Source organism: Plectropomus leopardus, chromosome 4 (genome assembly GCF_008729295.1).
Source record: "Plectropomus leopardus isolate mb chromosome 4, YSFRI_Pleo_2.0, whole genome shotgun sequence".
Taxonomy (NCBI): Eukaryota; Metazoa; Chordata; class Actinopteri; order Perciformes; family Serranidae; genus Plectropomus; species Plectropomus leopardus.
Genome location: NC_056466.1, coordinates 1808465 through 1832071, shown reverse-complemented (window position 1 = coordinate 1832071; position 23607 = coordinate 1808465). Strand labels below are relative to the sequence as shown.

Below are 23607 nucleotides of genomic sequence, written 5' to 3'. Positions count from 1 at the left end.
AAAATCTGTGTTTTCTAAAACTTCTCCTCATGGAAAGGGTGCTAACTATGGCGGCTGTTTTATAAGGCAACGAAAACCCAAAAATTATTTTCAGGCCATTATACATGACAAAAAAACATACTTATAACATTATATACCATTTCTATCTTTACGTCCCCTCTAACTCCGACAAACTGGACCTATAAATGCAACCTATCAATAAATCAGTGTGTTTGCAGTTTGGCTAATTGATATACAAATGGTCATTTTGTGGGAGAATTATTCCTTTAAAGTATTCCATTTAATATTCTATTTTATCATTACTATTTTAAGATTTTGTTTTGGCATTTTTTGCCTTTTATTAATAGAACAGGCTGGGATTGAACCCGGGCCGTAGTGGAGGACTCAGCCAATATTAACATTTTGAATACAGAACAGCAAAACATGTCCTTATTACCTTGGCTTCACTTTTCAGTGAAAACAGTTCAGTGTCTTCTGTGGATTATCTACAGCAGCATGACACTGTTTCTGTTTCTAATGCAACTTTTTAAACTCTGTGAGCACCACACTTCTGTGACAGCATAAATTTTAGAGACTGTTAATCTCCAAAACTGAGCACATGAAATTTATTTTCATGGCAATTGCAATATATCTATTGATGATTTTGACAAATTGACCCTTTGGGGACAGTTTTGATTGGTGGAAAATGTAACGCCATCTCTGCATTCAAATAAACAACTATGAGATGATGAATTTACAGGTGAAGTAAAGGCATTTTTTCAAATGACAGTATTATTTAGATGATGCAGAGATGGACCGCAGTCTGTGGGTGAAATGTTTACTTTGGTTTTGCACTTTTAAATCTGTTTGTACCACTGAATGATAAACGAGCATTTTTGCTCATTTTGGACAAAAAACGGATTGGGTTGGGTTGTAACAGCAGAGCAGAGGCTCATCAAACTCAGCAAAATATATGTGAAATACTGCATTTCCATAGTTATTAGGCTGCAGTAGCAGCTAAAGCACACAGCGCAGGCCAACTTTGACCTTCATTTAAGCAGCTTATACCTCACTAAGAGTTCAGTTTATCCAGAGTAAACCCCAAAATTTCCAACACTTGCACAAAATCCCCACCAGCCAGGTTCCCTCCCCTGAGCCACAGATATACACAGTTCACCATTTTTGGCTCCACATGAACAATTTGAAATCGAAAATTGTCATGAATCTTTTCAGAACCACAAAATGGCAAACAGCTCCAGCTGTAAATACACAGTTTTCTGAGCCATATCCAGTCGACTCCTGATCATCTTTTGGATTTCTTTTTTCTTCTTTTTTTTTTTGAAGTGCGTTTCACTTCGCCCCGCTCCAATTCTTTGAGTCTGCTGCTTTCTTTGGGTACAGCTCTGGATTTCTCTGCATGCCCCACTTTAATAATGCATCGCTCCCAAGCACGCAGCTTCAAGCCGTCCCATATAGCAGCGGCTAGCACAATAATAACACTCTTTCACAGGCTTAAAGGGACATTACACCCTGGAAACAGAACCTCTGTGTAGTACAGCATGACCCAGAATACACAGTGGGCGAAAAACAGGTCAGGCTCTTGTGTTAGTCCAGTGTTTCCTCCGTGGATCTCGACACATTACATACAGATGGGCTGAAATGTAATGTAATGTAAGAAAGTGGTTCAGCTTACTAGTTGAAACATTCAAATCTGTTTCATCTCTGTCCACAGCTGGCATCACACATGGATGTGGCTGATCATGTCACGGTGCACTTACACTTCTGCATCACTGCGGCGGTGTGAGAGGCTGGAGGTCAGCAAAAACCAGATCACCAGCCGATGTTAATTTGCTCTTTTTCTTTTTTTTTAAATGATGGGATGTCAACATTTCAAATTAATCAGTCAACTATGCTTTTGACCATTTACACACATCAGTCTAGGTCGATTTTGCTACTCTTCAGTTTACACACTTTTGACAATTTGGCAACTCTGACTAGATTTAGTGACTTTTCAAACCCTCTTAGCGACTTTATTTCTGAAAAGCAACTGCGACAAATTTAGCAACTTATCCAGACCACTAAGGAAAAAGAGAGAAACATATTCACATATAATATATTTGAATTAATGCCCACTCATGCTGATCAGAGTTTAAAGAGATGAGAGTCTCTCTCCTTCTTGCTGCGCACCAGCACTGCACACGCAGTGAGCGGGTGTGGCAGACGGGAGAGGAGGCGTCGCCGCTCACCGCGCTGTGGTAGTCCAGCTGTGACTTTCTACGCTCATGTTGATGTTTTTGCTCTCTGGAGGGTGGGCAGAGGGCGCTATGTTTCTGCATATTAACGCTGCTAGCCCGCTGTCTAACAACAGCGCCAACATAACATAAAATAATGCAACACAACTCAAAACTTTCACCACCTCTGAGTGGACTGCTTTGAAATGTAGCGCTAACGCTGACTGAGTCAACGGAGACTAAAAAAAAAAGCCTCTTGCACCTCAGGGCTCATTTTGCTTTATTTCTTTTTCAACTTAACCAGTTAGTTAATGGGTGTTGGGCTAATGACAGCAAATTTAACCAAAATCCATGGATGTTTGACACAACACAGCAAAACAGTAGTAACATGGCAAGCGACCAGTTTTTCTTTAAAAGGTTTTGCCGATTTTTAAAAACAAAATGTTGACTTTTTTTTTCTTTAAATATTAAACCGTTTATTAAAGCCTAAAACTGTGAAAACAGAAATTATTGTTGGATTTTCACTTCCGATAGTCGTTGAACACATCATGTGTTATTATGCAGGTTTTTGAAATAAAATTCAATGACTCTTAAAAAATGATCAGAGTATATTTAGCTTTCCAAAACCTTTCAAGCCCTGGAAATTGCTATTTGAAAATTCCACGAGTTTGATATTTGTGCGTCCACTTTCAAATTTAAATCAGTTGACATCCAAGAGTTGTTCATGTGCTGATAGATGAAATGATTTTCAGTGACGTGCGTCTAATGTCTAAAACCACAACTGAACATGGATGGTAATGTCCCTTTAAGAGGTTAAAATGATATCTACACATATTACAACAAATATTCACCATATATATCAGGAGTAAACTGCATATATATGTGTATATATGTGTCTTTTATGCGGGGGGGGATCCTCACCTCTTCCCCTTCCCCTCCCACCTTCCAGTCATCCTGCTCCAGCTCGTTGTAGAGCGCCTCGCGACTCGTCATCAGGTTCTGACGGCGGATCTCGCTCGTCCTCTGCTCCCACACCGACTTGTTGCCCTTGGCGTGGTTCTTCTGCTGCTCCTTACTGTTGGGAGGTGTTGAAAACAGGGAGAGAAATCAGAGGTGAAGGGGAGATGTCAACGAGGGAGAAAAGGGTTTGATGGTGAATAACAAATGATCAGAAATGAATAAAAACAGCCAGAGTTTAAAAGAACAGAAAGAACTCAGAAACTAATAAATTAAACATGGCTATAAAAGTATACTTGAGGTGCAATTTCAATGTGAGACAAACTAACAGTTAAAAAAGTGTGAATGAAGAAAACATGAACTGAGAAATTGAACAATTATGTCCACAGAGCTCCAGTCTCACCAGCAGTTCAACAAACATGCAGCGTTTTCACATTGAATATGAATTACACTGTCCCCTGATTAAAAGCGTTAGCGAGTTTAGGATAAACGTTTTTTTTTGTGTTCCAGAAATGACATTTGGAAAAGTGAGATTCAGCTTATATCTGAGGACTCTTCATGGAAAGAAGGCAATGAGAAACTTAAAAAATGGCCCAAAAATAAGCAAGAAATTAGTAAAAACTTACAAGAGGAAAGAAAGGGAAAAACAAAATGAGACAAAAAAATGACCCATGAGAAAAATAAAATAAAATACCCAAATATTTTTTTTCTGTAACATAATTTTATAGTTTTCTGGACATTTTTTTTTTGGATAATATATCATAATCTCCCAACATCTCATTCACAAGTCACCTTCTAGTCACCTTTTACTTAAAAAAAAAAAAAAAAAAAAAAAAAAAAAAAGACATTTCTTGCCCAAATACTCATTGCCTTTTTTCCCATATTTTCAGAAATTTAAGAAATTTAACACATTTTCTGGATTTCCAAGGTTTGAATGCTTTGTCTGAACACAGCACAACAAAATTGATGTCGATCCAGGTTCTAAAGGGTTAATTATGGCTGATGTCCCGTTTGAATGTAGCATAACCTGCTCTCATGTTACTGAGTGTATCTGTCACTTTAAGAGTGATTTAAGTTTTTTTATGTTTGTTTATGCTCCGGTGAGTTTATATCATGGACATATTAAGACAGAGGATTTTAACATTTTTAAATAACGTGTCTTCTCCCTTTGAATGTTTTTTTTTAGCCCCTGACCATTTTTTTTCCCTCTTTTTAAGTGTTATCATATAATCATATTATTCTGTGGACGTCGCAGCGGGCGTGACTTTCTTTCCTCCTCTGCAGCAGTTTGTCACTCGCGGGATGAATAATTGATCTGTTGATCCGCTCACAGCTGATCGGGTCACATCAACGGATGAGCGGAGCGGTTTGTAGATCTTTGTACGTGACGGTAAAGTTTGAACTCTCTATGCGTCTGATGTTCTGCTGAGATGCCTCTGCCGCAGGTGCGCTATAAATTACTGAACAGTATATATATCACAGTAGTGCTCCTCATTAACAGTCCAGCTCCAAAAACCTAGTTGTGCTGGCAGATGATTTAGTTGTGACGAGTCGCCACAAATAAAGAATTTGTGGGAAACCCTGAAATATTTAGAGCATAGTCTAGTGTACTGACTTTGTTTTTTCTTCTCTTATATTTTCTCTTGTCCAGAATCTAGATTTTGTTGTCTGGATTTGCCTGCTCTTGTGAACTCTTAGTAATCTAGGAAAGAGCAGAAACGTATAGAAAGCGTCTTTTGACACCTTTAAGGCAGACTTTCACTTGTCCCAAAACCAGCTGAGTTTAAGTTCTTTCAGTCTTCTAGTTTGGAAAATCACCATGTTGAGATACATGATTGAAAGAAATGTTATGAGCTCATTCTCCAAGCTTAAAAGCACCATTAAGACTAATCATCCACACTCCTGTTCAGTGACTGACAGGTTAGTATCTAACTGACAAGAGAAACTGTAGCACAAAACCACCAGCTTCTAATCTTGCCATCAAAGGCTCGCTGCAGCGACTGAAGAGTCCGGTGACTTCTAAAGGAGCAGCAGGGTTTTTGTGAGCATCATTTTTGAAGTGTCCTATTGTCAGCGTTTCTGCTGCCAGGAGCAGATTTTACAGACTGTCCGCCTCTCGCTCTTCTTCACTTCACAAAGCCCTGAATCTGTTCCTTTCACTCCCAGAACAATCGCTTAATCATATTTTAGAGGATGAGAACGCGGGGAGAGTGTGATGGTGGGTGTTTGTGTGTGTGTGTGTGTGAGTGTGTGTGTGTTTGTGTGTGTGTGTCTGTACGTGTGTGTGAGTGTGTGCAGAGTGTACATGAATGCCTGCCAATCAGAAATGTTAGGAAAGACAGATTTGAGAAAGACGTAGTGCTTTCTGTGTGTGTGTGCAGTTTTACAAAAAGAGAGAGAAAGAGAGACTTTTTGTAAGTGTGTGTGTGTGTGTGTGTGTGTGTGTGTGTGTGTGTGTGTGTGTATATACCTGGGTGTGCCCATGTGGTTTTGGGAAAAGTTGATGTTGTAAGTATACGTGTTTTGTGTGTATTAATGTTTTAGATGAGTGTGTGTGCAGTTTGTGAATGTGAGTGTGTGTACTCACGCAGCAATAGACAGGTTGGCTGCTGACAGCGGGCTAACCTCTGCCACTTCCTTAGCTTTCTGCATTGCCGTCTTCTGATTGGCTGCTTCCTCCTGTTCCTCCTCGTCCTATTGGATACAAAAACATTCATCTGAGTCGCTCAGTCTCTGTGTGAAAGGTCCAGTGTGTGAGATTTAGAGCGTTATATTAGCAGAAATTGACTATTACATGATAAGCCTGTTTTCAGTACTGTACAATCACCTGAAAATAAAAATCTTTTCATTACAGGTCCCAGATGCACCGCCGTGTTTCTACAGTAGCCAAGAATGGACAAACCAAACACTGGCTCTTGATAGGGACACTCATGTGTTCCTGACTCTGCCACTTAAGTTAGCAGCCCCTCCACAACAAGTGTCATCATAAAAAAAAAAAAAAATTAATGTGAAAGTGCTTTATTAAGTGTTTTTATTGGTTTAAATCACCGGATCGTTTTTTTTTTTTTTTTTGTGAAGAGACTTCCAATAATTTGCTCCTAGATATCTAGATATTTAGTTGCAAGAGAGAAAAAAAAGAAGAATTGCAGAATTTCTATAGTTATCCAAGATTAATAACATTTCTAAATAACATTTTCTATTCCATTATTTTTTATAAAAATGCTTTGAAGTCCATATTAACATTATTTAGAATTTAATTATGACAAAGCATAAAGTGGGCATGTTTGTAAAGGGGAGACTCATGGGGACTCACAGAACCCATTTTTCTGGAGATCAGAGGTCTAAGGACCCCTGACCAAGCCGTTTTTCCATCACCATTATTTAAGCTAGATTTGGAGTGTTACGCAACCCCCTTACTAAGAAGCTAGCATGATAAAGTAAGATTTCTCAGGTCTTCTAGTTTCATATGATACCAATGTCATAACTTTCACTTCAAAACTCAGCCCAGTAAAGCCTCTTAAAAATGAGAAGGTTGGCTAGTGATTAATGCAAAAAAAAAAAAAAAAAGGATTAGCAGGTGTTTAGTTAGTGGCCTGTCTGCGATAATCCAAACTAGGTTGGAAAAACACTGATTTGTAACATTAAACTGCTTTATTTGGTGTTTTTACTGGTGTAAATAATTGGGTCCATTTGTTTTGGAGAGAAAGACACCTTTGCAGATAATTCGGCTTCTGGTGAAAACCCCCTGAACGTCTGGATCACAAAAACAGGTGAGCACATATTAGCAGGAGCTCACTGCAGACAGGCCTAACAGCATGGGAATATCACTGATCTGTGACATGAAACTGCTTTAGTCTGTGTTTTTACCGGTTTAAATCATCTGACCAGCTGGACACTGTTGCTGACCAGAACAGAGTGACCACAGTGCACAGGGGATAAGGTGCTAGTGCGTTACCTTTTTAAACATTTAATGGCTTGTGGGAGGCAGAAAAACGTCTATCTTTAGAGAATAAAGGGGAGCAAATTGCCTCTGGTCACCCACAATGTTATTTGCCTTCTTCATCGATCTGTCTCTGCAGATGCAATCCAGATTTGGTAAACTGTAACGACAGCCAGTAAACTGTTTACTGGCTGCTGTTACCGTTCTGCTGGCAGTCTTTTTCGGGGCTTCTGCAGCATTGCCAAACCAGCAGATGATGCAGGAGGATAAAACACTTCCAATGAAAGCAAAGTAAAATATTTGGAGCATTTTGTTGTGGACTTTAAAAGAAAGCTATTTCTTTAGAAAGTAAATTCTTTGTTGTGTGCTGCTTATGAAGTCCACAGGTCCCATTTTTAGTACACAGGCAAATAAAATAATATATTCAAAATAACAAAAACAGCGACCAAGAACAAATCTCTTCTTAAAAAAAAAAAAAATTAAATACAGCAAATGTAATTTTTGACTCCATTCTAACAATGATCCACAATTTAACCCTCTAAAAACTGCTTTTACATCAGTTTTCTTGTGCTGTGTTCAGACGCCTCTCAAAAGCTCTTTATATTTATATATTTATTTCAAAAACATGGGCATAAAGACAATGAGCAGCTTGGCAAGGAATGCCCCACAAATTGCATGAAATTAGTCAAAAAAAAAAAAAAAAAAGGTGACTTAAATTAACTGAATATTTGTTTTTTATAAAAGGGTAAGGGCTATAAAATTATCACAAACTAGAAGAAAATGTCCAGAATCATTATTATTATATTTTTAGAATTATGTTGATGTAATTATGTTAAAAAAAAACATGTTTTTTGTTTGTTTGGTTTTTTTTTTAAATTTGCACTTTTTTAAGGTAATTGTTTTTTTTTACTTTTCCTTTCTTTCAATTTTTCCAGGGAATTTTCTCATAACTTTTTACTAATTTCTTGCTACTTTGGATCATCTGTTGGTAAGTTGCTGTTTGCCTTCTCCACATGTTATTGAAAGTAATCAAACCAATATGCCCAGGTTTCAAAGGGTTAATGTCCCAGTATAAATCAACCTTGTTTAAATCAGTCCAGGCTCAGAACATATCTGACAGGTTACAATTTATTTAATTTTTACTTTTTTTGCCCTTAAAATAAGGGGGAGAATGTATATTTTCTGGTTTGACAGCGTACCTTGGTGAGCTCCTGGGCGTTGGCCAGATTGTCGACAGCGATGGCCAAGAAGACGTTAAGCAGAGTGTCTGTGGTGGCAGAGGTTAAGGAGGAACAATGATGCAAGGACAACAGGGGAGAAAGAGAGACGCTGGGGAGCAGATACAGAAAAGCTGAAGGGGAGAGAGTAAGAAGAACTGTATTAGCAGAGCTCAGATGGAGAGGAAAAAGGAAAAGTCAAAAGAAAAAATAATCTGCCTGTGTGTTACTGTTTAGCATGTTTCGATATATTTCTACACATGCATATTGTGCATTTGTGTATGTGTTTATGTGAGCGTGCAGGCAGGATACAGTTGCCAAAAAGCGTGAGGACGATGAAGAAGATGGAGAACACCATCCCTTTGTCGTTCACGCCTCCCTGGGACTCGATGCCGTCATACATCACCATGTTCCAGTCCTCTCCTGTCAGGATCTACACATAAAACACAAGAACATTAAGCTGAAATGAGGAATTATACCAGGCCCGGTTCTACACAGCTTTGAATGGGGAGACAGGAAGAGACATTAGTGGGTAACATGGGTTATTCTTTAGGTGCCTATGCTGAACTGTTTATGTTATTTATCCAAAGCTTTTTGTTTACCAAGCTCAATTTTGTGCCTTTTTATGCACATGGCAGTGATACTTAACTTACAAGCTGTGGGCAAAATCTGAGCCCCCACAGCGATGAAGTGATAAGGAGGCACATTTTATATTCCTATTTTAAAATGCCCCAAGCCCAAAGATACCAATGCACGAACATCAACATGTGCAGACTCAGAAGCACACACAAACACAGCTGGCCTCTGAGTCACTCAGAGACAATAAAGCATCCCAAATGGCTCCTCACAAAAGCCGATTCTCTATCTGAGCAGAGAGAACGCAGGAACACGGAGACTGCCATCAGGACAACCGAACAAGTCAAACTGATGACATGACAACAATGGGCATCATTAAATTTCACCCTTGAAAAAAGCGTCAGCTCTCTCAAAAATGTACGAGTGTGTTTACAGTCGTGTCAGAAAAATACAATAACTCAGTGGTACGTAACACTCAACCACGCTGTAAAATGTATTCAGCTACAAAAGTTCTTATCCCAAGTCATCACATGTTGCCGCTTTGTCGGTGGACTTCAGCGTCTACGTATTATGCTCTAAGTATCCTTCTCGACTGCTGGTGACGTTCCTGGATGCCACTACTGATGCCGGGATGTCAACAAAAGTACATGGCAATTAATGCTGAGACGTCAACAAAAGCACATGGCAAAAAAATCACAGGCTAAAAAGGCACATGTAGGCGTAGGTGCTCCTCATATGACGTCACCACCAGTGGCGTTTTATTCTGGCACCATTCAACGGCGTGAATTACAATGTGAATGGTTTAATCCGGCCACATTCTGAACTGATGCTGTCGAGCAGCGTATCATAGAGGCACAAAAGGTTGCTTTTGGCATTGGGATCTTACACCAAAATCCCTGCAAAAGTGGCAGCATTTGACGACTTTGGAACGAGAATAGGGTGAGGCGGCTTATTTTCGAGAAATGAACACTGAGCTCATGAGTAACAGCTCTGGTGGACATTCCTGCACTCTGCATGCCAATTGCACGCGCCCTTTAAAACTTTCGGCACCCGTGACATCGTGCTGTGTGTCCTTTGACTGTGACCATCCCAAAGAACACCTGTGTAGTAATGATGCTGTTTAATCAGCACCTGGATTATCTTGGAAAAGGAGAAGTGCTCACGAACATGGATTTTGTTTTGGATTTTTATGGTGAATTTAAATTTTCGTTCAGTGTATTAGTCTGTCTTTCCTACCTGAAACACCGTCATGATCGCTGCTGCAAACGTGTCAAAGTTAGTAGATGGGGTTCCACCTTCAAAGTTGAATCTGAGACAAAGAAAAGGAGAAAAAAACAGGAATAACATCACATACACAAAGAAAAACAGACACATAAAGTTCAAACAGAGAAAGGCGCTTGTTTTTAAGTTTGTGTTGATACTGACTGTCCTCCAAACAGCTGCATCCCCAACAAGGCAAAGACCACAATGAAGAGGAAGAGGAGGAACAGCAAACTGACGATGGACTTCATGGAGTTTAGCAGAGAAACCACGAGGTTTCGAAGAGGAGCCCAATACCTGAGGAGGAAGAGGAGGAGGAGGAGAATTAGAGCTCTAATCAACCCTTTAAAACCGTGATTGAAATCAGTTTTCCTGTGTTGTGTACAGATGCCTTTCGAACATTTAAACCTCTGAAACCTGAGCAAATTGTTTTTAATTCTTTGGAAAACATGGGGAAAAATGTAGGAAGCAACTTGACAAGATATATGTCTCATAAAATGCATAAAATTAGTAAAAGGTGTCAAGGAAACGACCTGACGAATAACTGGGGGAAAATATATTCTAGAAAAAGAGGAAAAAAAGTCAGAAAACTACAATACTAACTTTTTTATTTACATTTTTTTTAAAAATGTTGCAGAAAAAAAGGGGGAAAAAATCTATATTCAAACATACAAACGTGTGCACACACACACACACACACACACACACACATTTATTTATTTATCAATCTCTTAAGGACATTGTCTTGTTTGTTTTTCTTATGTTTTTTAACAGTTTTTTCTTTTGTTGTTGTTAATTTTCTTATAACAAGAAAATGACCTGACAAATAGCTCTGAAAAACAGGGGAAAATGGCCAGAAAACTACATGAATAACTCTTTTGATTATATATTTAAAATTATTTAAGTAAATTTTGTTATTAAATTTGCTCAGGTTTTAAGGGTTTTCTCAGGTTAAAAAGGGTTAAAAGACAGTAAAAATAATATTAAAGTATTGTCCAGCTCTGACTCTGTAGAGAATTAACCCTTAAACCTTAATGGCAATCACCCCAAAAACACAGTTTCACGATTTCACCCCCCTAGTGGGTAAAAGACTTATTTTTAAGTGAGATTCATCCAAATGAGCAGCGTCGTGATGAGCAGGGAAGCTGCTCGCAAACAAACAGAACAATGCGCATGAGCCAAAATCCAATTAAAACTTCTCCTGAAGGGAGCGTCAAAGAAGTGTCAAAGTGCCAAAACCCAAGGAGTGTTTAGATGTTACAACAGTGAACAGAAAAAATGAAAACACCGAAATCTCTTTCATGTCAGCACCACGGCCTCAGTTTGTCATCATGATGCTCTTATCATCATTGTCTTGTCTGTGCATGCTGATGGACATGTATGTATTATGTAAGTGTGTGTGTGTGTGTGTGCGTGTGTGTGTGTGAGAGAGAGAGAGAAGCTTACTTGGTGACTTTGAAGATGCGGAGCAGTCGCAGAGCTCGTAACACACTGATCCCAAAGGATGTTCCTGGTTTGATGGTGGCCCACACCACCTCGAAGATACTGCCCACAATGACCTGTGCATACAAGATAATATTTAATAATAATAAACACTGATACACCCAGAGAACTTGCTGCTACAGCTGGGGTATTTAGACTGGTAATAATAATGAGAGCACAGCGCGAGCGGCTGGATGAGACACGGAGCGACGCGTCCTGGTGTTTCTTAATAATTCATCCAAAGTCTGATTAAACCTGAAACTAACACAAAGTAGCCGGTGAAAGTCTAAAGAAGTAACTTTCCACATCTGCAGATTTGGCTGTGGCTGTGAAACACTCTTCTGAGAAAACACTGTTCTAGAGTCAAAGTCATTCACTGTTTTACATGATTTTTCAACACTTCTGCCCTCGCTGTGTTTTGGTGTGAGATTTTCCTCAGTGTCATGAGAGCGTGAGACAGAACCCAAAAGCGTGAGACGCACAGCTGATTCGTGGGAGTTGGCAGCCCCAGTGGGGAAAGGGTTAACAGAATTTTTAAATAACTGAAATACTCAACATGGGTAAGAATATGTCAGTTAGAGGTTCTGAATGTCGGTTTCGATTATTTTATGATTGATGGCCAAGAACTACTCCTTAAAAAATGTTGTTCTCATTTTTACATTTTATTACAACTTGGCCACGGGCTGTCGGACATGTGCGTGTGCTGAAGTGGCTATTGGACATGTCCACACGCTGAAACGGGCTGTCGGACATGTCCACGCTCTTGAGAGGGTTATCAGACATGCGTGCGCTTGAGTGGGCTGTCGCACATTTCCGCACTGGTATGGCTGTCGGACATGTCCGCGCACTGAATCGGGCTGTCGGACATGTCAGCGATGGAGCACATTTCTGTGCTGGAGTGGGCTGTCGCACATGACATGACAAATAATCATTTTATCGACTACGTCTCATATTTCAATCATGGAAAAGTTATTTCAGGATTAGCGTTTTATTGCCCAGCCCTAGCTTTAAATATGTTCCAGGTAGTTTACTTTTTTATAATTTTTTTACTTTTCTAAAAATTAAATTATGTATTATTGAATTTTGCCAATTGTGTCTGTGATTTTTTTGTATTTGAGTGGGAAAAAACCCCACATAATTGCAAATGAAATCTCTAACTCCATATGCTACCTGTGGGCTGAACACAGTATTACATGATGTCACCTCAAAATGTACTTCATATAATATGAAGTAACCTGCCAATAAGCCTCTGCGACAATGATAAATTAATGTGCAGTTATTGCACATGTATAGGTGACGAACGCAATACTGAATCTGCTCATTGTTCACTTTGTCGCAGAACAACATGAGAAAAATCTATTTCTCAAATGTGCTGATTAAATGGAGTGTTGGATTTGTCATCAAAAGCTGATCGTTATGGGTGCAATTTGTTTTATTTCCATCAGTAACTCTGTGTGTGTGTGTGTGTGTGTGTGTGTGTGTGTGTGTGTGTGTGTGTGTACTCACCACACAGTCGAAGCAGTTGAATGAAGAGTGGAAGTAGGGCTGCATGCCCAGACCATACATCTTGATCAGCATCTCAGACATGAACAAACCGAGGAAGATAAACTCTGCATAGACTGGAGGGAGGAGAAGGGGAAAGAGAGGGGGAGAGGGAGAGGAGTGAGATTGGAGAAAGAGTAGGAGAGGAGGGAGAGAGGAGAAGGAGAAAAGGAAAGAAGGGAGGGAGGAGAGAATGAGAGAAGGAAGGTGGAGAGGGAGTAGGGAAAGAAGGATGTGAGGAGGAGTGGAGGAAGAAAGGAGGCAGGGAGAACAAGAGAAGTAAAGGTGGGTGAGCGTAAAAGAAAAGGAGGGAAAGAGAGAGTGAGGGAGCGAGGAAGTGAGGGAGGTAGGAAAAGGAGGGGGGAGAACAGTAGAAGAAGAAGGAGGGAGAGAGAAGAGGGTGAAAGGGAGAAGGGAGGGAGGAGAAGGAAGGAAGGAAATGAGTGACAGAGGAGTAGGGGAGGAGAGAGACAGGGGAAGGAGAAGGAAAGAAGCAGAGGAGGGTGGGAGAAGAAGGAGACAGGGAGAGGAGGGAAGGAGGAGAAGGCAAGAATGAAGAGACAGGAGACAAGAAGAGGGGAGAATGGGGAGACAGAGAAGGTGAAGAGGGAGGAATGAGTAAGATATAAGGAAAGGAGGGAGGGAGGGATAGGACAAGAGGAGAGGAGGGAATGAGGAGAAGTCAAGAATGAGGAAACAGAAGTAGAGGGGGTTAAATGGAGGATACAGGAAGGTGAAAATGAAAGAGGGTGAGGTCATGGAGAGAAGAGGGAGGAAGAGGAATGGAGATGAAGGAGATACAGAATGCAAAAGAGGGAGGAGAAGGCAGATAACAAGAAAGTAAGGGAGGAGTAGGACAAAAGAGGAGGAAGGTGAAGAGAGAGAAAGAGAAAGAAAGAGAGAGAGTTAAATGAATGGAAGTCAATAGTGGTGCGAGCCCAGCGGTGTATGACAGTCTGGTGATGAATGGACTCCATCAGCAGCTACAGCTTCATATGCTAATGACACTGGACACTGGCCCGGTGTCTCTGTGTGCGTGTGTGTGTGTGTGGGTGTGTGTGTGTGTGTGTGTGTGTGTGTGTGTGTGTGTGTGTGTGCGTCCGGTCATGTCAGCAGCAGCGAGCATCTAGAACTAAAATAAAGAATAAAATAAGCAGATATGAAATAAATCACCGTAGATCATGATACGGCACACTTTCTGTGCCTCACATCTCTACAATCAGCACAAGGTTGGACACAAGATTTTCCCGCTCTGTTCCTGAGAAATGATACTGAGTGAGGGCCAGAAAGGAAACATTATGATGTTACAGTGAAGTTCACCTTTGACCTTTTGGATATAAAATGTCATCATTTGATCCTATGTGACACGTGAGAAGTTTTGTCTTAATGTGCAAATGTATGGACAAATCCATGTTTTGGGAGATATCAGTCACCTTGACCTTTGACCTTTAACCACTGAATTCTACACACTCCAGTCTTGAGTCCAAGTGGATGTTTGTGCCAAATTTTAGGCACTTCCCTCAAGACCCTCTTGAGATACCGCGTTTACAAGGAAACTTCCTCAAGGCCTTCTCGAAATATTGCATACACGAAGAAGCGGACGCAAGGTCACAGTCACCATAACCTTTGACCACCAATTCTAATCAGTTCATTCTTGAGCCCAAGTTTGTGCCAGTTTGTGACATAATGTCTTCGGCCTCAGCTATTATTGGTGCAGAGGCATAAAAATTTGCGAACCTCACGCTGAATTTACTGGATTGACTTATTTATAATACAATTAAAGACAACCACGCAAAGTAATGTCTCATACTTGAAAACTTAGTGAATATCTTTGCAGTAATCATATTTTCAAGCTGACACCAGAAAGACAAAAGTATTCAAAAAGCGCTTTCTTTCATGTATCTACTATAATTATAACTGAGCAAGTATGACTAAAAAACCAGAGGGAAGATGTAAAAGAAGGTGATGATGGACTCGATGCTGGTTAGCAGAGAAAAAGGCAACATGTTTCTGCTGTTTTTAGGAGTTAAAGTTGTAAGTGCTTTGTTTGCACGTGTAGGAGGAAACAGTCGATTTGAAGTGTAAAAAGATGATTCAGGTTGGGACGAGGTGTGTGTGGACCGCAGTGGTGACTAAACTGAAATGTGCTCTAAAAAGAAAACTGTAAAATATTGTGGCATCAGATGTAGACATGGTTTTAGGAGGTAAATTTGGGAATGTAAAGGTAAAATGATATTACCCTTAACGCCAACAAAACTTGCATAAAGTAATGCTGCATTTCATACAAATTGGTACACAAAGATTTCTGACCTCCAGCAATAAAAGGAACAACAGAACGGCACTCAAAGTCGAAGTTCCTACTTCTAAACTCTGAAGGGGAATCCATCTGACCTAAGTATTCATTTTCTCTACTCCTTTTTGGACTTGAAATACTTAATTGCCTTATTAACTCATCATAAAACACATTTCATTCAAACTCGACATAAACAACATAAAACTCACCCAAACTGTCTTGGTTACTCTTGTTAGTAATATAGTCATATTAGTAAGTCCACTGTTACAATAATCACCAGCTCCGGTTTGGTCAAAATAAATCCTGAATTCACAGAGTTAGATGTAAGAAAACATGCAGTTATTCCCCACGGTTTCCCTCTGCCGTTGCTGGCTGCTGTGTGTTTACAGTCTTGTAACTTCACCCTCCACCACTAGAGTCATGGCGTCTTTCAGCTCAGAAGAGAAACTGGAGACTGAGCTCTGGTGGTGCATGCTGTGCACTACATACAATGAGTTTAATAGAAAGAGGAGCGCCTGTATTTTTGATGGTATTGAAAAGCATCAGTTTATTCAAGACAACGCTTTGATCAAAACATTTTGACCTGATGAAGATCCAAACAGGATTGAAACATCTTAAATAAACTTGTGTGGCGTGCAATAAGTGTGCAGGCATTACCTTTTTCCTTGCATACTCTGTTGTTTGATAGCCTTGCAACTACGTGATGTGCGTATAACTACACTTTTTCAACTGGAATTGAAAAAGATACTTTTGTGATTTCTAAATACCCTGGTTCAGACACTGCAGCATGCGTTGATGTGTAGTTGTGTGTATATTGAGTGTTTCATGTGTGCTTTTACTCACAGAGGAAGTCAGAGAGCAGCACCGGCTGATCGTAATGCACCGCAGCCACACACATGGTGTTGAGGCCCACCAGGCAGAGCACCGTCCAATAGAAAGCCTGCGTCTTCACTATCTTCCGGATGAAGAATCGCAGTCGTCGCTCCTTCTTACTGTAATTGGAGCCATCCTTACCGCTTTTTATACTGGAGCGGGCAAAACCTGGGGACGGAAAGAGACATGACAGTCTATAGTTTGACTGATTTAATGGGTTGCTGTTTTTTGGGCCCTCCACCACTTCAGCTTGAGAGGATATAAGGCTCATCATTCACAACAGATGACGCATTAAGCTTTTTTACTACTTTGACACTGCAGATCTTTATATTTACAAACCAAAGTTCTGAAATTTGCCTGAAAATAAACTTAAACGTCTCACCTAAACACATGGTGCTGCAGAGCTGAAAAACCTGGCATGAAAAGAAGTTTTATCCTCACGTCTCCACGCACTGCATTCACCTTTCCATCCCTCTGTTTTCTCTTACCTACTGCATCTCCAATGTTGTCTTCTCCTTCCTCAGGGTTCAGCAGCTCTGTCTTGTTGTTTTTGGTTTTGATGGTTGGCCTTCGCCTCGAACCTGGCAAGAGAAAAAAGACTTGTTTCTCCATCTGTATATTAAAATCGAAATATCTTTTTTGCTTAACACAAAATTTACACATTTAACCATTTGAAACCTGAGCAATTTAACTTCAAAAATGTGCAATAAACCAAAAAATTAGCTAGAAACTAGTTAAAAAGTACAAGAAAAAAAAATGAAAACAAGTAGGAAAAAAGAAAAAGAAGGTTAAAACAATTATTTTAAAAAATTAAATATAGTTTTCCCATGACTTTTTTCTTTTGTCTAGACATTTTTCCTTTTTCTAAATCTATTAACTTCTTGCAACCCGTGGAGCATTTTTCAACAAGTTGCTCTTTGCCCTTTTTTTCCATGTTAAATCACTCCGAATTGCTCCGGGCTAAAAGGTTTAAACACTTGCCAAAGGCATCTGAATGCTGCACAAGAAAAGTGATGTTGCTCCAGGTTTCAAAGGGTTAAACTACTAACGTGGCAAGAAATTAGCTTAAAAAAAGGTGAAAACCTGAAATTTTGTTTTAAAAAAAGTTTTCTATAATATATAATTATTACAATTATGTATTTAAATTAATGTTACAGAAAACAACATATACATACACGCCTTCAACCTGTGATTTTTAAAGAAATCAAATCAATTTTCTCAAGTTTCAAAGGGTTAAACATATTTTATTTCAGTGTCCGGTGTCCTTATTTATCATCTGAGGCAAAAACTCTCGATGTCTCTGTGTAGCTTTGTCTTCATATTGTCTTTTGCTTTCCTTCTGTCGTTAGCCTGACTCCAATTACAGAAGAGAGAAGAAGGTCAGTTACCATCAAAGTTCCCCGTGCCGTCCTCCTCAGCCAAAATCACCTCCTCTGTACAAGAAAATAAGCAGGTAAAACACTGGTTGGTCTTCCCACATGCAGTATGTCTATACATGGGAACAAGCAGTCTGTGTCAGAGCGTCTGAGTGTGTTTATCGGTGCGCACTGACCTGCTTTGCAGATCCACTCCAGGTATCCGTTGAGCTCTCTCTCAATCTGCTGCTGTCGCCTCAGCTTCAGGAACTCGCTCCTGTTCTCCACTCGCTCTCTCTCTTTGGCAAATTCACTGAGGGCACATTTGTCATTTTTTTAATCTATTCATTCTGCATTTTTTATTAGAACAAAACTCGAAATCTAAATTATACAAAGCATACATGTATATAGTGTTGTATTAAAAACAGAAAGAGGATAAAGTGTCTGGAGACACACAGAGGCGCATACCCTGAGAGTACACCCAGCACCAGGTTGAGCATGAAGAAGGAGCCAATGATGATGAGGGGGATGTAGTACATCCAGTTCCAGGCACTGCCCTCCACATCGTTACTCTGCGTGAGAAAAACATGAGACAGACGCACAGACAGAGACACAGACAGTGTTATTCCTGGTCATCTCACTCATAAAATGTCTATGTTCCCTCTACTCTATTTCAGACTTATGACAACCTTAAAGGTAGCAAAGGTATCTCAGGCACTTGGCAGCTCACTACAGGTAACAGGAAAAATAAGCATCTGTGATGTGGTGGTGAATTGTTCCTTTAAACTCTGAAACCGGTGCAGGTTGACTTAATTTCTTTTAAAAACATGGGAAGAAGGCACTGAGAAACTTAAAAAGAAATGACCCAGAAATTATAAGACATTAGTGAAAAGTGCAAGACAGTTACCTTAAAATTATTTAAAAAAAAAAATACAAACAAGCAAACCAACAAAAAACACACAAATGGGGAAAAAACAAAAAAACAAAACAAAACAGGTAAACAATATGAAATAAAATACGGCTGTAAAATTATAATAATTCTGGACAAAGATTTTATATAGGAGGAAGGCAATGAGCAACTTAAAAACAACTGATCCAGAAATGAGAAAGAAAGTATTAAAAAAGCACACAAAAAATAACCTGGAGAAAAAAAACAAGCAAAAAACAAACAAACCAAAAAAAAACTAATGGGAAATTTAAAAAACAACAACAACAGGGAAATGACCTAAAAAACCTGCTCTAAAACTATATTAAATCTTTCAAATAATTGAATGTGTATAAAACTATCATAATCCAAAGTGTAGATCACTGGATATTTTTCCCTACCTTTTTTTTAAAAAAAAAAAAAAAAAATTTTCAGATCTACTTATTTTGTGCAATTTGCAGGACAGTTTTTGTCAAGTTGCTCATTGGCTTTTTTTTCCGATGTTTCTGAAAAATTCAAACCAGTTTGCTCAGAGCTCGGAAGTCTAAAAAATGTGAAAGGTGTCTGAATGTAGCAAAAGAACAGTGATGTTGATCCAGGTTTCAAAGGGTTTGTAAAAACTACTTTGTTCATAAAAATCCAGCTAATTAACTGAAGAACCAATGGACTGTTAATTTAAGCAAGTTTACTTGTACCGCACAAGAGCCACGGAAAGCTGGAGTATATTCTGCATATTCTGCTGGCTAAAGAGTCACCTTAAAGCCTGACTTGGGGCAAAGATGTTGTATTTTCATGCAGAAACAACAAAACAGAGACAAACACCATGTTCAGTGTTACGTTACAACATCTCCTGCTTTCACAAATATTGATTGCACCGAGGTGTCTGGTGAGCACGTCAGCAGCGACAAATCTGACTGACAGTGTGTCACTTTCTTTTTTGCACTCCACAAACACAGCCGACAATCAGCGAAATCAGGTTACTGGAGGATATTGTGTTTCTGGAACCCGTGCAACGTCTAAATCAGCTGATTGTTATCTGCTGCTGGAGTGCTGTGTGCATGTGTTGGGTTTTATACTGCAAGGTACAGTGCAAGCAGCCCGTTCTCTATTAAACTTTCATTGGTTTCCTCCTGACTGCCTGTGTGAGTGTGGAAGTCAGCCTCCATCCATCAGAAAAGATGTTAAATATAGAGCGAGACGGACCAGAATAGAGAGTGGAAGAGAAGGAGGCGGAGAGGGAGGGAGAGCGACTCCGAAGGCAGGAAAAGGACAGATGAGAAGACGGATAAAGGAAGCCAAACAGAGAATGATAAAGAGAGGGGGGGATGGAAAATGGCTTTTGGACAAATAAATGGTGTTTCGAATCAAATCTGAAACTACTTAATGCTTCATTTAGCTGAATGAAATTCAAGCCAATCACCAACCCCCACCACCACCCGCCCCCACGAGTCCTTCAGTGTGCTAAAAAACACACAGAGCGAACCTGAGAGACTTCACAGTGAACAAAAAGAACGCTGCGACTGTGAGAGGAGTGACAGGATTCGTGGTTTATGATGGCAGATTCTGTTTGCATAGCTAGCAACCAGTATCTGCAATAAGTTTGGCATTTTTGTAGATAAAACATTATTTATGATACTGCATCAATAACACTGCATCAAAAACAGCCTTCTCATTTGTTTCAGTGAGGCCACTGTGTTGGCACAGTGGGGTCCTGATGCAGAAGGCCTAGTAAACAGACACTTCACCGATTTTCAACCAGCTTTGTATCATAACAACGTGAGTAGTATGTGTAAATGAACATATTAAACTTCCCTTCATCTTGCCAGTACCCAGATCTCCCTGCTCATCTGCCAGCAAAAACCTGCCAAATGGCGTCTTGGGCTGTTGCTCGAACTATAGATTGTACTTCCTAATTTTTGTACGCCTGGCGTCACCAGGTGTACACAGAGTATGGAAGCGGATCAAGAGAGAGCGCCGCCCATCTCCTTTGTGATCAAACTGTAAAACTAGGAAGTACTGATCAAATAGCAACAAAGATTCTGCTTCTGCACTGCCTATTTCTCACCTCAAAAAAACTGAAGAAGGGTGTTTTGCGCTGTGCAGTGCATTGTGGTAGTTGTAGGTTTTCTATCCCTTTAGCAAAACCAAATGCCACAGTCCTTTTTTCTCATATTTCCTCTGGTCAAGCAGCACCAAATTTAGAAGTATTTGCAGCTTTTTACTGCATAGACAGACTGGTTTTATGAAGAGACCATCCTTCCAGAGGTGAAATTCTTCCTTAAAACACTGTGCCTTTTGGTCTGATAACTGTCTAATTCCTTTTCTCATTAGGTTACCTGGTTAATCACGTTTCCTCTTATAACACCTGTCGTTCTTTTTATTTAAAAAGATGAAAATCTGTATGTTAGGATCAGTACAGTAAGTCTTTTGAGCATGTTTAACATTCCTGATTATAATGATCGACTGAATATAAAAAATGGAGGTAGTCAATTTAAAAACTTCAAGCACAGGGTTTCAGTGGTCACCATCTTCAAGCTGGAAGGGACCATCTTTGGACAAGAGGGTGGAGCGGTGGAGGAGCGAGAACTGGATCTGACTCAGAGACTATGGTGATGCCTTGCAGACAGCTTGTCAGTCAAAGCAGCCTCACCTTAATTATGCATAACTTTAAGCCTTGATAAAAATGTAAACAGGTGAGTTCTTTAAAAATTCACCCCCATATTATTTTCATGATTGTTAAAATTATCTATAGAGTCCAAAACCACGCTGTAAACATGTTTATTTCTGCTGTAAATGTGGCCATTTTAACATGGGGGTCTATGGGAACTGACTTTGTTTTGACTTTGCCAGCCTCAAGTGGTCAATCGAGGAACTGCAGTTTTCGCCACTTTAGCGCTGGCATTATTTTGCCGCTTGATCGTAATCCACAGCCACTACTGAGAATAAGTTTACTCAGTTTTTTGCTTACAGTAGGGACTGTGTATCACAAGAATTGTGAATTAAGCCTTGTTGTAATTAATATTCTGGTGTTTTGTTGTGGTGATACATAAGTTAATTTTATATACGGCACAAAGATCTCTGCTTTGACGAGCTTGCTGCTTTCTATTGCTGACATGTGACTTTATTGTTTACGTCAATGAGGGGACATTGTGAGTAACTGTGGTGCCTAATTATTGATACGTTGTAAACACGTTATTAAAGGTTAAAAGCAAAGTTTGGCTCATGTGGACGGGCTAACTTACGTAGTAGAGCATGTCTGTCCATCCCTCCATGGTGATGCACTGGAAGACGGTGAGCACGGCGAACAGGATGTTGTCGAACTGGGTGATGCCGTAGTTGGGGCCAATCCAGCGACCCTCACACACTGTGCCGTTGGGACACAACCGGGACGGCAACTCTGTGCCACATGGTAACTCGTCCACTACCTCTCCTGGTCAAAGAGAGAAAAATCCACCATTACATCCAAGTTACAGAAATATTATTTTTTTTGTGTTATGAGGCTGGTAGCGTGTAGACAAACTTTTCTCACAGAAGAACATTTTGACTTTTTAAACACAATTATTTAAACTCTCAATGGATGAGCTTCAGATAGTTGTGCCAGTTTCAGGGCCCTGGTGTTGTGCATGCTGGCTCAAAAGAGCATTTACATACTTTTCGCATACTTATTTGCACATTTTTGTCTTCTTTATTGCTCTTTTTAATCTTTTTGATTTTTGTTGTTGCTTGTTTGTTGTCTGTCTCTCCGAATGTGATTGGCTTGTGGCTTTTGAGGGCGGGGCTTAGTGACAGGTCAATTAAAGCTACTAAATACTGTTTATAAGCCCTTCTGTCTTATTTAACCCTTTAAAACCCGAAAAAATCATCCTCATTTCCCCTCAAAAACACTGGGAAAAGGCAATGAGCAACATAACCCAAAAATAAGCAAGAAATCTGTAAAAGTTACAAAAAATACTTAAAAATTAGCAAAAAAAAGAAAAGAAAAGTAAATCCAAAAACCAACGAGGAAATTACCTTAAAAGGTGCTTAAAATAATGGCCTTGAAACATAATTTTAAGTATGTAATGATAATTTTAAATATAGTTTTCTGGACATATTTCCACCGCTTAAAAAAACGGAGACAAAATCAAATAAATTTCCTCAAGATTCAAAGATGGAAATTCTTGTGAAAGATATCTGAACGCAGAACAAAAAAAGAGTCTCTCCAGGCTTCAAAGGGTTAAACCTCAATTAAAACAGTCTTTTTAAAACATTCCTGTCCAACTTCCATCTGTGGAGACGTTACAGTGTTTGTATACACAAAATGCTGAGTGATGTGTTGTTATCTACAGGTAATGCTCACAATGGCACACAAGGCTAAAACTGGTTTGATCTTAGTTTTCTGACTTGTTGGTCGACTTGACTTCATTCCCAACTCTGACTTCAGACGTAAATGAAACGCAGCATGTGTCCCAGAAAGCTACGACAAAGTGACAGCGTGCCAGCATGTAACACCATGACCCCGAAACTGAGGCAGCTAAGTGGAATCAGCCATCACTACTATCATTATTTATACATGTACTTTTCCTTCTGTGACATTTTAAAATACCCTTTTCTTTTGTGATTTTCTTTTGTGTGTAATAAGAAATTATAACAACCAGTACAATACGGAATCACATACACCCAACTACATCTCAGCCATATGTGCCCATTAATGCTCCAAAAGAAAAATTTTAAACCTCCCCAACTCAGCTGGCATCTATAATACCATATAATTGAAATTTAATTAATCAATTTAATAAACAAAAAAGAAAAAGAAAAATAATAAGACAGAATAATAACAGAAATAAATAATAATAACAACAACAATAATAATAATAATAAGAGAAATAATAATAATAATAATACTAAAAATAATAATAATAATAAATTATTATTAATAACAAGAACTAAAAACAATAAATAAAAGTAAGAAAAATATTATTTTAAAATATCTTGAAA

General features: G+C 39.3%; 1 protein-coding gene across 9 annotated transcripts in view; it reads right to left on the bottom strand.

Moving 5' to 3' along the window:
• Positions 1–23607, bottom strand: part of cacna1ab (calcium channel, voltage-dependent, P/Q type, alpha 1A subunit, b) — a 126950-nt gene that overhangs the window by 77422 nt on the left and 25921 nt on the right. For 8 of the 9 annotated variants that reach the window (XM_042485644.1, XM_042485647.1, XM_042485650.1 and 5 more), the window contains exons 5-18: positions 21873–22060; positions 18174–18277; positions 17903–18018; positions 17739–17783; positions 16839–16931; positions 16321–16518; positions 13149–13261; positions 11607–11719; positions 10326–10457; positions 10137–10209; positions 8637–8757; positions 8307–8374; positions 5755–5861; positions 3132–3285 (exon numbers count right to left, since the gene is read on the bottom strand). In XM_042485644.1, coding sequence (XP_042341578.1) covers positions 3132–3285; positions 5755–5861; positions 8307–8374; positions 8637–8757; positions 10137–10209; positions 10326–10457; positions 11607–11719; positions 13149–13261; positions 16321–16518; positions 16839–16931; positions 17739–17783; positions 17903–18018; positions 18174–18277; positions 21873–22060 — 1625 coding nt within the window. The remainder of the gene's footprint in view (positions 1–3131; positions 3286–5754; positions 5862–8306; positions 8375–8636; positions 8758–10136; positions 10210–10325; positions 10458–11606; positions 11720–13148; positions 13262–16320; positions 16519–16838; positions 16932–17738; positions 17784–17902; positions 18019–18173; positions 18278–21872; positions 22061–23607) is intronic. The other variant, XM_042485648.1, reaches the window with a different exon arrangement.